Source organism: Rutilus rutilus (assembly GCF_951802725.1).
Source record: "Rutilus rutilus genome assembly, chromosome: 18".
Classification (NCBI taxonomy): domain Eukaryota; kingdom Metazoa; phylum Chordata; class Actinopteri; order Cypriniformes; family Leuciscidae; genus Rutilus; species Rutilus rutilus.
Genome location: NC_140231.1, coordinates 12,213,552 through 12,230,792, shown reverse-complemented (window position 1 = coordinate 12,230,792; position 17,241 = coordinate 12,213,552). Strand labels below are relative to the sequence as shown.

Genomic DNA, 17,241 nt, shown 5'->3' with positions numbered 1-17,241 from the left:
AAGGCTTAATCCTCCACAATCCGGATCGGGTTCCCCCAAAACAAGCGCCAGCAGCAGCAGCAGCAGCCCGATCAGTCCACGCTCGCTCCGCGGGAGGTGCAGGCGCAGCCCCGGGGGTCTCTTACCTCTGCGCGGCCGTGTTCGCATCCAGCACCCCGGCGCCTTGCATCCATGTTCGGACTGCGTTCATGCCGGCTCCGATGGGCTCCTCTTTCAAAATACTCCCACTCCTTTGGATGCTCTCCTGAATCCCAAACATGAAACCGGGATCTCTAACACTGTCTTCCCGTTGGTAGTGTTCTCAGGTGCCCACCTCTCGTGCGTAAGAGAGAGAGAGAGAGAGAGTGCGCGCGCGAGCGAGAGAGAGAGAGAGGGAGAGAGCGCTCAGATGGGAAGGAGTTTGGAAACCAGGACAGATCCCGGTGTCACCAAGACGCAAAGTGGAGACAAAAAGCAAAGAAGCCTTTTCTGTGGTGATGATGATGATTTCGTTTCCTGCGAGCAGCTGGTGCGATCAAGCAGATCTCATATCAAGTGTCATCATGACCTAACAACTTTCCTCCTAGATCTTGTCTTCTTTTTCGGATTTGTCTTTTGTCAGGAAACAACACCAACAACAACAAAAAAGTGGGTAAATCAAGAGCAGGCTGTATCCTTAGCCCTCCTGATCAAATTGAAGTGATTTGTGTCTCTTCCCAAAGGAATCAATCCTTCCTTTGACTATATGAGAGGGAACTAAACACGAGCGCAGGAGCCCAGAGGCTTGAAGGAGGGACCGGGAGAGGCGGTCTCTCTCTCTCTCTCTCTCTCTCTCTCTCTCTCTCTCTCTCTCTCTCTCTCTCTCTCTCTCTCTCTCTCTCTCTCTCTCTCTCCTCCACCCACTCCATCAGTTTGTCAGATGGCATTACTAAAGCATTCAAAAGAAGCTGATTGGAGTTAGACGCTATAACCTCGCGCAAAACGGCCCCCTGTATCGATCCATGTAGTTATCTTCTTCTTGATGCTGTAATTGCCGGCTTGACAATAAAAACACTTCGTGTCTTGTTCGCGCGTAAAGGATTCGCGCGCAGTCTTTTAGAGAGCCGTTAATAAGGGCAGATTGTAATGTCATCATCACAGTTGAATAAGTGCACGCGAGGTGCAGTGTTGTAGTTGCAGTCACGGTGATGATAAAGCAAGGTGTAAAAATGAAAAGGCTTCAAATCCTTTGGAAACCCATAAGATCCTGCACCAACTTTGAAATCTAAAAATAACCATCAGAGAACATTAACGCAGAGCCTAAAAATATTAAGAACTGGTTCCCAAAAAACAAGCCCATACTGTAAAAAAAAGAAAAAGTTGCTGATTTAAATTTTTAAGTAGCCTAGAATCAACTTTGATGTTTAAGTCATTTCAACTTAAACTGACTTTAAAAAGTTGATAATTGCTTAACTTATTTAGATGAGTTAAAGCAATGTAAAAACATATGTTGTCATAACTTATTGATCATATCATTGTTTACAGTGTTTGCGGGGAAGAGTACAGTGAGGTTCAGTGAGTTCATTACAGTAGATCTGAGGAACCTTCAAAAGGGTGTCAGAGGTTCTTCAAATTAACGCTGTCTCAAGTGTATTTTACGCTGTAAAGCATTTGAATATGACGGACGATTTATTAGCCCATGTATTATTCAATAAAATTCAGATCCTGGATTTTACAGTATATTCTTCTCATTCAGTTAGAATTAAAATAGCCTAATAAAGGGATTACTAATGACTTGGATTTTTTCTTAAATTTGACGTCTATTGTCCAAAATGAGATAAGAGAGAACAGACTTCATTTGCTCATGAAGAAATTATATGACAGAAAAAAATATTCTGAGCACAAAAATAAAATATGTTTTTTATGTGGTTGATACACGCGCGCGCGTATAAAGACGCTGATTCATAAAAAAATAACACAATATAAATGAAAAACAAACAAAAATAGCCCACTAGATTGCAATTGTAGCTTATATATAATTTGGACATACTCTTGACCTGCTCTTAAAAACATGTAAATCCTATTCGATTCGTTTTCTCCTTAGCAATGAAACAGGTGCACGTATGCTTTGGTCAAATAATAATTCAGAATGAGAAATAACGAAATTCCCCCCAAAAATTATTTGATTCACAGCTATATTACAGTTGATGAATAAACATTTAATTGTAGGGGAATTACATGAAATCCATTCTAAAAAAAACAAACGCGCTCCTCTGCGCTCACACACACATACACACACACACACACACACACACACACGGCGCAAAGCATCACTCACTGTAACCATTTTATTTTTCCAAGCTGTATAGCTGTGACTGACAGATATGCGGCCGTGTGCACTGGCCCCAGGGGCCACTGTATTTTTAGTTTGTCCCCTCATTCTCCCACGATGCACACATGCAACTTACATAGGATGTTTTTAAAAAAAAAATCCCTTCTGGAAAAGAGATTTAGTTACTTAATCATGATGTCAATAAATCATGTCACCCCTAATACTCTAATCGCGGATATTAACTAAAACCAATAAGAACTAAATAAAAAGAAATATTAGTGGAGAGTATTTTTTAATAATCCTGATTCCAAACAATGTATGAAATTAAACAAAGAACCAATGGCACTGTAAACTGTATGAAAGCAAGAACACCTGGCTGTTTATGCTCATAACACATTTAGCGTTTTTAAACATAATCAAAGCATCAACATTTCATGTCCATGCCGTGTCACTCTGGATGTTTTCTGTGTATCGATTATAAATACCCTATATACTTATATTCTTCATGCCCAAAGAATATCACATTTGTTCATGATAGTCTTTATCAAATTTATTGCCAAAATACTTTTAATATAGCTTTATTCAATTGTTTTCCTCCGTTTTTAAAGAGCATTAATCAAATATAAAATTGTAAGCTGTTTGAAGCGCGCCATCGAAGCGCCACGTAAATCTATGAACGCGTGATGCAGCAGCGCCACCGTGCGATCGAACTTAACATCACACTTACAACAGACTAGCTCAATCAAGGCAAATCGATCACTGAATATTGGCTTACACTTTACAGCAAGGACCTATTAGTTAATGCAATTACTAACAATTTTAGTATTTATTATAATTTGTTAACGTTAGGTAATTGTCAGTTCATGTTAGCACAGGTCCATTAAATATGAAGAGACAACGTTTAATTTTAATAATGTATAAGCAAATGTTCAAGATAATATTAACAAAGATAAATGCATTTTTTATTGTTCTTTCACGTTAATGAATGTAACAAATGGAAACTTATTGTAAAGTGATACTGAATTATGACATTCAATTACATTAACACTGATACTGAATACTTTATACTATACTTACTGATACTTTAATAACTTAAGAGATTATAAAATCTATCTCCAAATAAATAAAACAAATCACCCAAAAAAACAAAAACACATTCATAAAAAAAAACCCCACTCAACTTCATTCTTTCTACATTTCCATTTTATTTTAGATATAAGAAACCTGTGCAAAAACTAGTCGACAGAACGTGTCGAATGTCATTTGTGTTTGCTCATACATCAGATGCATTCATGCACACAAACTTCCATTCAGAAATGCATCTCTTAAAGAACAGCAGGAAAACAATCAGCGTCTTCAGCATCAATCCCACTCTAGAGAGTGTTCACACGCTCCTCGAGACACTTCATCATGTTCTCTGCTGCTTTAACACTGTGCGGCATATCAAAAACATGATAAAAGAATATACAAGGGAATATATCTGCCCACATATGTACACATTTATATTGAGCTTCACTTCATCTGCTCCGAGAGCATTTGTTGCCCAACAAGGCAAAATATTGATTATTCTCTTTAAAGGACATTAGTGCAAACATAGTATGGCATGACAACTCTGGCAAACAAAATGGAGTGCGTTTCTGACCGAAAAGAATGGCAAATTAAATCCGCTTTCAATGACGAGATGAAGTGCTGCTGGAAGTCAACAGCCGATATCAAGATCAATATCAAACCTTTCAAGAATGTCACAAAACATCACAAAAATGAAAGAAAAAAATCTATGCAAAAAAAAAAAAAAAAAATTGAAATATTTATATAATGATGGAACTGTATTATAAAGGGAATTTTATTTATATATATATATATATATATATATATATATATATATATATGAACATCCACTGTATTTAAAAAAAAAAAAAAAAAAAAAAGAGAAAACTTTTTAATTGATTGTCTACTCACTAAATGTTCATTAAAACCAGAAAACAGGTTTAGTCTACAAAGCCTGTAATATGCTTTCGAAAATGCTCATTCCAAGAATCAAGCCAACTGTCAAACTGACAACTTAACGTTATCTGCACTGATGGTTTAACATTATTTGTGACACATGGTAAAGAGAGACAAACACGTGTATGAAAAAGCCTCCCGGCTTCGTACATCCCTTTAAAACTGGGGTAAATAACGAGAGGCTCGCTGTGATAAAACACAAGATGAAGTGGCTCAATGGCACTTTAAATAACATTCCTCAGTTTGACTTTACAGGGGTCTGGATTCAACAGTGGCTCTTTTTGGGGTGCGCTTCCAAAACACATTTATACACACACACACACACACACACACATCTCATTTCTAATCATCTAAACAGACAAAATAGCATGGCGTAGAATCACAAATCATCCATAGAGAGATGACGTTCATATTTCGAATGGACGCATACTAAAAGCTTTCCTGCCCATTAAAGTCAAAACGCTGTAGGAACTCAGTTTTAATCGTTTTGCCTCTTTAGGGCAGTATTCTGAAATGTCTTTTTGACCAGCAATAATGTGAAGAGATCATATAAAAGTAAGTAAATGCATCGGTGAGCTGAGCGACATGTGACCAGTCTTAAGCAACAGCTGACTCCAAAAATGAAAACTCAATCATCATTTACTCATACCGTTTCAAATTCATACGACATTCTTTTGTGGAACACAAAGGCAGAAGTTTAGCAGATTTTCCTTGGAGCTTTCATTACACACACACTATAACATTTGTATATTTTAAGTAACAACCTAAAATTGGTCTGTTTCCTACTCCAAATATTCATATTTCTTTAGAAAACTTCGAATCACAGACTACTTGTATGGAGATGTTTTTTTTTGGCGTTCAACAGCCTTCGTTTCCAGTTCATCACATGGAAAAGAGCAGCTAGAACAAACTTCTAAATATCTCCTTTTGTGTTCCACTGAGATTAAATGATGACAGAACTTTTATTTCGGGGGGTGAACTATCCCCTTAACCATCTAGTCCTCAACATTGGCAATATGAAGTGTGTGTGACGACACCTAATAGGCTGATAAGTTGAGCGCTGTCATTTGCTCATGAAGAGGATTGGACATCTGATGTGCTGCATGAACCATCACCACCATCATCATCATCATCATCCAAACCATCAGCTGGGCCTGCGCTGCCATCTGTCACTACGTCACATTCTTTGGGCTGGGCTTCGGAGCTCCCCGATAGCGAATCCGTTTCAAACTCTGGCTCGGCTGAGGTTATCATTGGGGGAGTGTTTTTTGCTTGGGTGCCTTCTTCCTCAGTGTCCAACTCAATCTGTGGTTCACTCTGCTCCTGCTCCTGCTCCACCTCTGCTGGGTTCTGATTGGCCGGTGGAGTGCCTTGGGTGGCGTCACCTGGAGAGCTAATTGGCTGTAATTGGCTTTTGAGTTGCCCGTGGCACAGAGGACATGTCTCTTGTACGTACAGCCACTTCTTTAAGCAGGCAGCATGAAAAAAGTGGCTGCAAGGCGTGATGACAGCAGACTTCATATCCTAAGGATGGAAGGAAGAACCAATGTTTAAAACTAGGCAGCCAAGATAAGAAGAGAAATTATCAACATGTTGACAAATGAGTAATGGATAGCGGGAGCCAATTCAGATTCAAATGGTAACGATTGGTTCAAGAATCAATTCCAAACAACTAGGGCTAAATATCAACGCAATTTAAACACCCCTTTTACCTGAAAGCAGATCGAACAGATGTCATTATGTTGCTGGAGTTGTAATGTGGAAGCGGTGGGCATGTTCTGGATCTTGTGAACTGCATCTCGGCGCAACAGGAAGCTCTGCCAGCCCAGCTGGGCCCTCAGCCACACGTTATAGTAGGAGTGAACCAGGATGATGGTGGAGCCCATTACAGTCCATTCTCCAAACAGGGTCTCCGAAACACCGTAGGCCACCACGCACACGGCCACCAGGAACTCCAGGAGTCGGTAGGTCCCGTTGACGATGTAGATGACTTCATCCATGTTCTCCACCGGAGCCTTACGAAACTCCTCCACCATGAAGAGGATGTAGATCAGAAGGGTGCCAAGAACCTGAGAGGAGTGGAATCCTTTTTACTATATTATACATTATTTAATATACATATTTATTATTTATTTTAGGGCTGTTAAAAATATTTAACACAATTATCCAGCATCAGTTTTTCCCCTTCTTGGCCTCCTTTGGCTAGCGTTACAGTATACGAGGGGTCGGCAACCTCTTTGTCATGAAGTGCCATTTTTAAGTTTCTGAGTTAATCACAGTCACCTGTCCCCTCTCCTCCCATATGAATATTTTAAATATTCATAATGGCCCCCAAAGAAAAAGAAAAAAAATGCAGAACCTTTAACATTTCTGACACAATTTTTCATAAAAATTGTTTTAAATCTGTCAAAATCATTGTTTGTTTCAGGTTTAAAGGGATACTCCACTTTTTTTGGAAATAGGCTCATTTTACAACTCCCCCAGAGTTAAACAGTTGAGTTTTACCGTTTTCGAATCCATTCAGCCGATCTCCGGGTCTGGCGGTACCACTTTTAGCATAGCTTAGCATAGATCATTGAACCGGACAAGACCATTAGCATCTCTCTCAAAAAAATGACCAAAGAGTTTCGATATTTTTCCAGGCACTGCGTCATATCATTACGCCTGCTGGACTCATGGTACGGCAGCAAAGTTTCTTGATTATTACGCTGGAATGAGAGTATAGTTCCTAGCCATATCAGCCTAGAAAATCGCAACTTTTCATTTTCTGTCGGTCTTAGTACACGATGTAACTACAGAAGAGTCAAGTTTTAAATAGGAAAAATATCGAAACTCTTTGGTCATTTTTTTGAGAGAGATGCTAATGGTCTTGTCCGATTCAATGATCTATGCTAAGCTATGCTAAAAGTGGTACCGCCAGACCCAGAGATCGCCTGAATGGATTCGAAAACTCAACTGTTTAACTCTGGGGGAGTTGTAAAATGAGCCTATTTCCAAAAAAAGTGGAGTAATCCCTTTAAATTAAGACTTTGATGAACAGATTTCCAATGGGCCTATTTACACCTGGTCATTTCATGCTTTTTTACTCATCGGATAGAAATCCGTTTTGTTAAAACTGTCCCATTTACAACCAGATGAATTTTGTCCGGTTTCAGCTTCAATGCGAAAAAAATGCCCCCTCTTTCGGGAAAAAGCATTTACCCTCTCATTTACCCCTGGTCTTTTCACGACTGGATAGCGATCCGATCAGAGTAAACGCATGAAGTGACCAGGTATGCATGCATCAGTCATTTTGATGTGTGTGGAATATCTAATAGAACTTTATATACTTGATTGAATATCTACGAAATATATAGTCTTTAACTATGTACAGTGGAACAAGCTGTAAGCTGTCAGTCAAGTAACTCGATGGCTTGTCAGAGCTGTGCGCTTTCATTTACTTGCACAGTTTAATTCTCACACTTTAATAGTATTTATAACTCCTAACTTAGAGGGAATGTCTAATGCTATTTCATGCATTCTGACTTATTTACACTGTTAAAGAGTTGGATTCTCATGCTAAACACGAGTTGGATGTATGACGGAGTATTTCTGTGCCAAATACACTTCGTATAACTGGCCCTGTATGACGTCATAAAGGGGGAATTCCTTGTATGTGCAAGAGCGTGCGCACACATCAACCAGAGCAAGAGCAAGAGCGCGCCCGTCAACGTGCAAGACTCGGTACAACGTTTCTGTCTTTTATAAATCTGATAAAACTAAAGACTCTTCGGAGATATGAAGGATGCAACATTACTCTATAGGTACTCAAGATTAACATGAGATTGGCAGAAACTGCGTTTTATGTCCCCTTTAATAAAACAAGCTGTGTTACGAGGAATGATTACCTCAAAATGTAGATCTTTATGCAGGTGAGGTACTTTATATGAATGAAATGCATACACCTCTCTCGCTTTTGCTCACATGCCAGCAATTACCCCTCCGCATGCCAGTGTTGCCGACCCCTGCAGTATATGGTCACGCTATCTGGGTTCCACTCACCAGCCCTGGCGATCGTGCGAGAGATTGCGGCCGACCGAGGATGGTCTGCATGTATGCCTATTCTATGATCAGCCAATCAATCATTCATTCAAGTACTATTAAACCATTCAAGGGCGATAAGACACAAAAAACAACTCAATTCGGTACTGTATCGGCATTTGCATTTTTGTTCTATTGTATTTGTTTTCTCGCTTGTAGTTTGCTTGTTCTCAATTTTTTTTTTAAAGAACTCAATAAATCGCGATTCAGGGCTCGACATTAAGCCTTGTCATGTGCTTGTCCTTGTCCAGAGTGTAAAAAAAAAAAAAGATTTCTGGTGGCGTAAACAATTTATTCTGAAGCAATATTTTAATCAGATTAAATCTGCATATTTTTGATAATTACCCCAGGGCTGTTATTTACCTTTATAAGGGCCACTTTTTTTTTTAACCTTATTAAAATGTCAAATTCTTACAATAAATGTAATAATAATAATAATAATAATAATAATAATAAGACACTATGGGGCTATTACCAATCAAATTAAATTATTTACACTGCAAAATTACAAGTGCAATAAATTATGGCATGAGATTGTTTTAAATACATTTTTGAATATACAAATGAGAAATGTTGGGGAAAAAAACGCAATGATTCTTTTAAACATAAAAACGCCAGTAGGTGGCGGTGGCAAGTCACTTAATGAGTGAGTCATTGAATCATTCATTCGACCGATTCGTTCAAAACGCTGAATCATTCAGTAACAAAACACCGCTGAGTTTTGTTTTAAGAAAGCGCAATAGTTCTTCTGCTGTGATCTTTCATTGGACATTTTCATTGGTAAACTAGAACAAGAACAGTCAATAGTGTCTAAAATGTAAGTAATTTAATTTTAACTACTTGTTGATTTGAGCGATAAAATCAATGTAACATTTGCAATCGTGATAATATTCGGCAGCTCCCTTAGTCGTGTTTTGTTACTTACAGGGCAGTATCAACATTTAGAATTTTTACCTTTTGTTCTGTGAGTTTCTTATGCGTGTTGTTTTGCTCATTTGTTTTGACTTCTCTATGAAAGTCTCTCACAAAGAGACAGGCAGCGCGAGCCTCAACAGCGAGACCTTGTTACCATAAACACAATATCCATTATGAATCGCTGTTTACACAGAATGTAATAAAAACAGAATCATTCTTGCGATTTGATGCTTCCCTAATTATATTGTAATTATCACTTAAGTTTTAATCAGGCTACTTGTTCGGTCAGGCAAGTAAAATTCTCTTTCACTTGCCCCTTCAAAAAAATCCACTTGTCCCGGACAAGTGGTAATGTCGAGCCCTATAAATACATAAATACATGTTATACATTTAGTTTTTTTAGGTTTAATTTCTTTTTCCATTCTTAAATTCCTTCCTTCATTGTGCTAAATATTCAAGAAAAAAAAAAAAAAATCTAAATGTAATAATTTACTGAAACAGTATTTACCTACATAGCAAAAATGTGTCTCTCCATAAAAATAAAAAATATTCAACATACTACTACAGCACTTGATCTACTAACAAAACTTGACTGCAGTAATGTCTATGCGCCGTGATAAAGTGTTTATTTATACGTGTGCTGTGTGTGAGGTGTGTGTACCTGCAATGACGTGAGAATGCTGGAGGAGATGATTATGAGCAGCCAGAAGTCCATGCGGAAGAACTGGCAGATCATGTAAGCCATATAAGCAGGGAAGATCAGCAGGAAAAGACACAGGCTCACTGCTCGGAAGTGCTTCCACAGACTCCTGTAAGAACAGAAGAAACAAGAAAAGCTCAAGATGCAGGTCCTCAGACATACCATATAAAAGTGGTACCGCCAGACCCGGAGAGCGGCTGAATGGATTCGAAAACGGTAAAACTCAACTGTTTAACTCTGGGGGAGTTGTAAAATTAGCCTATTTCCAAAAAAAGTGGAGTATCCCTTTAACTGAATTAAGAATCTCACCTGAAAATCCATAAACATCAGCAATCTTCCTCCATGCTGATTTACCCATTTTGTCTTTAAAGATTCTGCAGTTCATGGCATAATTCAGGGTATTTCCCTACTTCATTGAGTTTTTAGTCATGCTTTTCATTGAGGTATGCGTGTTGTGACCTGGTACCTCCAGTAGGTGGCAGCACGCGACAGTGAATGTAATCACGGCTGGCAAACGCATATACTTTCGCACTCAGGTTAGTTTATGGACAACGGAGCAAAATGAAAGATTATAAAAGGCTACGTTTATTAGGCCTATACATTTTTCCTATATACATTTAGACTTTATTCAAGCTGTAAAACTATGAATGTAAAACTAAATGTCTCTTGCAGTATGGGGTGAAGTCAGTATTTACATTTATGATGATTTGGGACAAATATAATGTACTTATATTTAACTATGTCAGTGGCGCTGTGTGACATGGGAGGATTTGAGTCCTAGCTGGCGCTGTGCTTCTCGTCCGGCGCGCAACAAATAATGTTTAGTATAGGGAAAAACTGTTTTTAGATGTTAATGCGTTATTGTTGCATTAACTTGCCCTAAATTCAACACAAGATTTTCACACACAGTGCGAGTTGCAGTCGGACACGTTTTTCCGTACCCTTTTTGATTGACAGGATATAATCGGCCCTGATAATCTGCTGTTTTTAAACTATCTGCCGATGGCTGATAAGTGAAAATAACAGTATAACAGTTTAGGCACGAACTCAAAGACGTGTTTCGCTCTGTCTCGGAGCACAGAAAGCCGCATGGGGAACAGTATCTCCTTCAGGGCTTAATGCGGTTTTAATAACTCTTTATTTTATCGAGCACGTCCTGCAGTTTAGCAACCAAGTAGAACTGCCAGAACGGTGAATGTAGTGAAGCAATTTTAGCTGTGCATAGAAAAACTGTTTCGCGTCATCTGATCAGCTCTATATATAAAGCTATTATCTGCCGATAATAGGAGCACCCTTAATTCTGTTCAGGCATGATGTATGCAAGAGGTGTTGGGGGCTCTTACTTGTCTCTGGAGGCCCCCAGTGCTAAAACTATGGGGTCAGCGATCTCCAGCATGGACTGCAGGATGGAGGCCACCACGATGAAGAGGATGATGCTGAGGAGGAAAGCTCTGTGAATGACCTGGAGCTCAATGAGACCAGTCTGAACAGCCAAGATCAGCAGAGTGATCCCCTCCGTCATGCCTCTGAAAACCAGAGGAGAAAGTTCATCTATATGTCATGTCATGTTTTGAAAAGGAGTATTGTAAGCATATTTGGTTGGATGTCTCTCACCTGTGCATGGCGTTGTCATTCATGAAAGCTCTGTAACCCTGCAGGTAGAACTTGCAGAGGGTGAGGACGCCCAGCGCCACAAAAGAAACCGTGAAAACCAGCCCCAACAGTGAGTAAGGAGTACTACAGCACTCAGCGATACTGCAGAGAACAGACAACCACCAACAAAACATTTACATATGCTAGATATTAGGGGTGTAAATATTAATCGATTCCTATCGATGCATTGATTATACAGCCGACGATTCGATGCGCAAGAGTATCAATTAATGTGTTTATTTTGCCGTCTATCTGTTCGCCTGTCTATTTTCAGCATCCGCTCCGACATATGCGTACAACCTACTCCTAAGCTGCGGGTGGCGCTAACCTCATTATTGTCTTCTACTTCACACCGTTTCACACGCGTTATTTACGTTTCACAGTCTATCTAATGTTCACACACATTGTTGAGTCTGACTTTCAAGAGCGATGGAATCGTCAGAGCGAGCTGGCAATGAAAGTGAAATGTTACACACTCCAGTCGGCGTCAAGTCATGGGTGTGGAAGTATTTTGGCTTCAGGAAAACATAAGAGATGTTGTCGTTTGCAAAGAGAAAGACTGTCAGTGTGAGATAAGATACTGCGGCAATACGTCGAATCTATCCGCACACCTGAAAAGGCGCCATGGTATTGATGGCGAGTGTAAAGAAAGAACACACATTTATTCTTATTACAATTTATCTGATTGCACTTTATTGTAACTGTAGATGCAGTAACGGTTATATTTGCTGTTCCATTTGCAGTGCATTGAGCACAACTGCTATAGTGTAACATACACATTATGTGAATAGAATACTGTTTCTGCATTCTCAATAAAAGGCAAATTATTTATTTTTGTTGATTTATTTGAAACTTAATAGATATCATGTAAAAATATCTAGTATTGAATCGTATCGAATCGTATCACGGGGAATTCTGAAGTATCGAAAATAATCGAATCATTGGCTTAAGAAATCGGTATCGTATCGAATCGTCATGAAGGCTCCGCTTTACACCCCTACTAGATATTGCTGAATGGTGTTTTAGTCTTCTGTCCTAGTATCCAGTTTAGTTTGTGATAAAGGTGCTGTTCTAAATCTTTGTTGCAATGCATTCAGGGTTATGTGTAGACGGTAATGTTAGTGCTGGTTAAATACAGAGTTCCATCAAGTGTGACTCCACACCGTAGCTAATGTCAGTTGTTAATTCACAACCATATTAAAGGGATGGTTCAGCCAAAAATGTAGTCATCACTCCCCCTCAAGTTGTTCCAAACCTGTAAGAGTTTCTTTCTTTGGTTGAACACAAAAGATATTTAAAGAATGTTGGCAATCAAACAGTTGACAGTAGCCATCGACTTCCATAGTAGGAAAAAAAATACTGTGAAAGTCAATGGCTAGTAGGGCTGAACGATTTTGGAAAATAATCTAATTGCGATTGGTTTTACCAATATTGCGATTGCGATTTAATATGTGATTATTTTTTAAGCTCTTTATCTTTTCTATTATTCAACAAAAACAAGCAATAAATCATTGTAAAATAGGGAAGGGACTCTTTAGGCACCTCATGAGCTGATCAAATTTTTTCCTTTAATTGATCTTATTGATGAAACTTAATATTTAATTACATAATTATAAGTAGGCCTACTTATAATAATTACACATTAAAAAACTAAATTAATACAATTACATGTTATTAATTTTAACAAATATAGCTTCAAAACAAATAAAGATGGGAAAAAAATATTACAAGCAATAAACAGAGTGCTTTCAGTATTTAAGAGTAGGCTATCTGAACGTTTTCATCTCTTTTGAAATAAGATGTGGTTTGTCCTGTCTGTTTAATAACTTAAGATATAACTGACTGTGTCACATCTCTCACTCTTCGCAAAGCGCGCGAGTATTTGAAATTGAAAGCAGCTTCTGTTTGTGATTTTAATATTTTTAATATACAAGCAAACTGCATTCGAAGACATATGATGCCTTCGTAGAACATTTGTAAGTAAAATACTGGCGGGCGAGACCGCGCACTACAAAAGTAACATCACGCAGACCGAGCGCATCTCATGTCTTGTGCAATGAAGCCCGCGAATGTCCTTGTAATGTCCTTGTAATGGGGCGGCAGTGGCTCAGTGGTTCATGTAGATTGTCTACAAACCGGAAGGTTGGTGGTTCAATCCCCGGTTCCACCTGACCAAGTGTCGAAGTGTCCTTGAGCAAGACACCTAACCCCAGCTGCTCCCGACGAGCTGGATCGCCTTGCATGGCTGACACCGCCGTCGGTGTATGAATGAGTGAGTGAATGGGTGAATGTGAGGCAATATTGTAAAGCGCTTTGGTGGCCATTGGGTCTTTGAAAGCGCTATATAAATGCAGTCCATTTACCATTTACCATTTAATTCGCTTCAACTTTTCCGAACTTTATCAAAGATTATTTCTCATAAGGTTCGAGTGGTGTCGTGTGTGTGTGTGCGTGTGTGTGTGTGTGTGCGCGCCCACGCCCGCGTGTGTGTGAGACAGAGGAAATAGAAGCAAGCAGAATACGGTTGTTTATAAAGCACACGCGTCATCACGTATCTGTGTTTAAAACTAACCTCAGACATAAATCTGAAATTATCTTAATCGATACAGAATCCTTGCAGAGAATCTATAACACAATATCACATAAATTAAACAAACTGTTATTTCCTGTAGCCAGGCCTATGCGTTGCGTGCCAAGTTGATGCTTCATCTACAAAATTTACTCTCGCGTGTCACGTGACCAGACTGTAATCGCAGCTTTGCGGTTAAAAAATAAATAAATCGCATTTCATCATATCGCGATATTATCGCAAATGCAATTAATCGTTCAGCACCAATGGCTAGCATCAACTGTCTGGTAACCAACATTCTTCAAAATATCTTCTTTTCACTTCTTTATCTTCTTCTGTGTTCAACAGAAGAAAGAAAGTTTTTGATTGACCTATCCCTTTTAACTCTCAAAAAAATGCAGGTAGTGACAACCGGAAGTAGAATAATTGTAAATACGGAACCAAACTAGTTGTTAATAACGTAATTAAACATGCGAATCAACGCTCTTCTGGATGCGCGGTGGAAGAAAACCACAAGGAAAGAGGCATGAGCCTTGACTCATTCGCGTTGCCAGATCTTGCTAAAAACAACAAACAATAACATACCTATGATACATCAAAATAAATCCAAATGCTTTAAATTGAAAACGAGACCAAATTATCATGACCCACACCTGCCCACATTAATAACTCCATAAACCTGATCGCTTTATGATCCAAGTTCAAACAAGCCCAAAAACAAAATTCATTCTTTTGTTCATCTTTGGAACACAAATGAAGATCTTTTGATGAAATCTGAGATTTCTGTCCCTTCATTGACAGCTACGCAACTACCACTTTGAAAAAGTTAATTAAAAAGATCATAAAACGAATCCATATGAATTGAGCGGTTTAATCCGCTTTATATGATGAACAGATTGAATTTAGGCTTTTATTCACATTTAAACATTGATTAGCGAACATAAACAGAAAATCAACCAAACCTGCTTGAAGCACTAGAACAAACCTCATTGGTTCTTGCTGAAGCTCAAACGTGCTGCGTAACAGAATGAACCTCATTGGTTCTTGCTGAAGCTCAAACGTGCTGCGTAACAGAATGAACCTCATTGGTTCTCGCACGTCAAGCAAAAATGCTTGAACTTCTGTTTACCACAACTGATGTGTGATTTGATGAATGTTTATATGTGAATAAAAGCCTAAATACAATCTGTTCATCATATAAAGCAATCAAGTCTCTTCAGAAAATTGACTAAACCGCTCAATTCATATGAATTAGTTTTACAATTTCTTTATAAACTTTTTGAAGTGTCAGTTGTGTAGCTGTCAATGGAGGGACAGAAAGCTCTCAGATTTCATCCAAATGATCTTCATTTGTGTTCCGAAGATGAACAAAAGTCTTACGGGTTTGGAACGACAAGAGGGTGAGTAATCAATCACAGAACTTTCATTTTTGGGTAAACTATTCCTTTAAATTTGAAGAACGAGTCTTTTGTCGCTGTAATATGAATTTGGTCAAAAATAGTGAATACCAAACACGTGAGATGGCAGAACGTTGCTATGGTAACCACTGTGTCAATCATCATGATTTGGGGATTGAGTCGTGTTCACTACACACACAGAACGATTATTTAGGGGACACACTCCCATTTTAAAATGAGGGTGTTACTCCTGAAACTTTACAGTGTGTACATGTCAGTCAAGTAGGTGAAGTATATGGTGCAGAGGTGGAGCAGTCAAACCTGGTGAGGAACAGAAAGAGCAGCCTCTCTCGGGAGGGCGGCTGGTCCCGTGTGCTGAAGTAGGTGTATATCTGCAGTGCGAAGAGCACCAGCCAGAAGCACATGAAGAGAACAGGCAGGACCAGCTGATTCCACAGAGACATGCCCAGAGCCAGCAGACCATACACCTCCACCACCTACAGAACACAGGAAACCAAGCGTTCAATGATTGGCGGGCACTCGGGCAAGATGAAATAAGTCAATTTACATTTCAAATAGAAATGCATAATTACATTGTAACGCCTTATTTTGCTCAACATTGTCATAAAACAAAAATATTGAATATATTTAAAATATTTAATATTCAGAATGTTTGAATGTATCAAAATAATTTGCAACATTTTTAATAGTATTTTGAAGCAAAGCTCCAATCATTACTAGCTCCACAGCACCTCCACACTTTTCCCCACAGCTACAGCTTCCATTTTGGGAAAATATTTCAATTTAATAATTCATGGCTCATCTTTAACCAAATAAAACATTTTCACTTTCTCACCTTTGAAACGACAAATACACACAACATAATGTCAAAACACATGCTATCTTGGCGAGAATCGTCGAAAACATTCGGTTGTGTCACAAGTGAACAAACAGTTGAGAAAGAAAGCAATTGACTATATTTTGTTGAAGTTATTCAGACGGTAGTCACTGTCTTTTCTTTTTTGGAAAGCACGCTTTCTATATTAATCTTAAATTATGTTATAGCGCATTCATATTATATTTATAAACTATTTAATAAAATGATCCAAACAATCACAATAATCTAAAGAATTATTATAATATAAACAAATAAGATATCACAATTGCATAAATAATGCTATAAGTTTAATGTTTTAAAGGTCCCATGACATGAAATTTTCACTTTCTGAGGTTTTTTAACATTAATATGAGTTCCCCTAGCCTGTATATGGTCCCCAAGTTTCTAGAAATTTCAATCGGTGTAAATCGAGCTTTTGCTATCTTTCTCTGCCTTTGAGAAAATGGAGGCTCATACGCGCTGATCTTGAATCTCCTCTTTATGACGTCATAAGGAGGAAATGTTACCTCCCCTGTCTCTGCTTTGCCCGCCCAGAGAATATTTTCCGCCCATGAGAAAATGCGCTAGGAAGTAGGAACGCGCGCGCGCGATTTTAGTTTGTCCACGAGAGATATCATGGCTTTTGAGCGAGCGAAGCATAACAATTGCTCAATAATTGGATGTACAAATGAACACCGAAGGGTCAATACAGAGCTGGGCTTGCTGAACGTCTGAAACTAAAGTCTGGATCACTCT

The 17,241-nt window shown here is 38.6% G+C and overlaps 2 protein-coding genes across 8 annotated transcripts in view; both read right to left on the bottom strand.

The window, feature by feature from the left end:
* Positions 1 to 765, bottom strand: part of ebf1b (EBF transcription factor 1b) — a 130,994-nt gene extending 130,229 nt beyond the window's left edge. For 4 of the 5 annotated variants that reach the window (XM_084388063.1, XM_084388065.1, XM_084388066.1 and 1 more), the window contains exon 1: positions 126 to 737. In XM_084388063.1, the coding sequence (XP_084244189.1) occupies positions 126 to 259 (134 nt within the window). In that variant the 5' untranslated portion in view covers positions 260 to 737. Of the gene's footprint in view, positions 1 to 125 lie in introns of all 5 variants that reach the window. The other variant, XM_084388064.1, reaches the window with a different exon arrangement.
* Positions 766 to 4,150: 3,385 nt separating this feature from the next.
* Positions 4,151 to 17,241, bottom strand: part of rnf145b (ring finger protein 145b) — a 35,352-nt gene continuing 22,261 nt past the window's right edge. For 2 of the 3 annotated variants that reach the window (XM_084386569.1, XM_084386568.1), the window contains 6 exons: positions 15,930 to 16,105; positions 11,604 to 11,744; positions 11,333 to 11,515; positions 9,951 to 10,098; positions 6,007 to 6,363; positions 5,148 to 5,818 (listed from right to left, as the gene is read on the bottom strand). In XM_084386569.1, coding sequence (XP_084242695.1) covers positions 5,366 to 5,818; positions 6,007 to 6,363; positions 9,951 to 10,098; positions 11,333 to 11,515; positions 11,604 to 11,744; positions 15,930 to 16,105 — 1,458 coding nt within the window. In that variant the 3' untranslated portion in view covers positions 5,148 to 5,365. Of the gene's footprint in view, positions 5,819 to 6,006; positions 6,364 to 9,950; positions 10,099 to 11,332; positions 11,516 to 11,603; positions 11,745 to 15,929; positions 16,106 to 17,241 lie in introns of all 3 variants that reach the window. The other variant, XM_084386567.1, reaches the window with a different exon arrangement.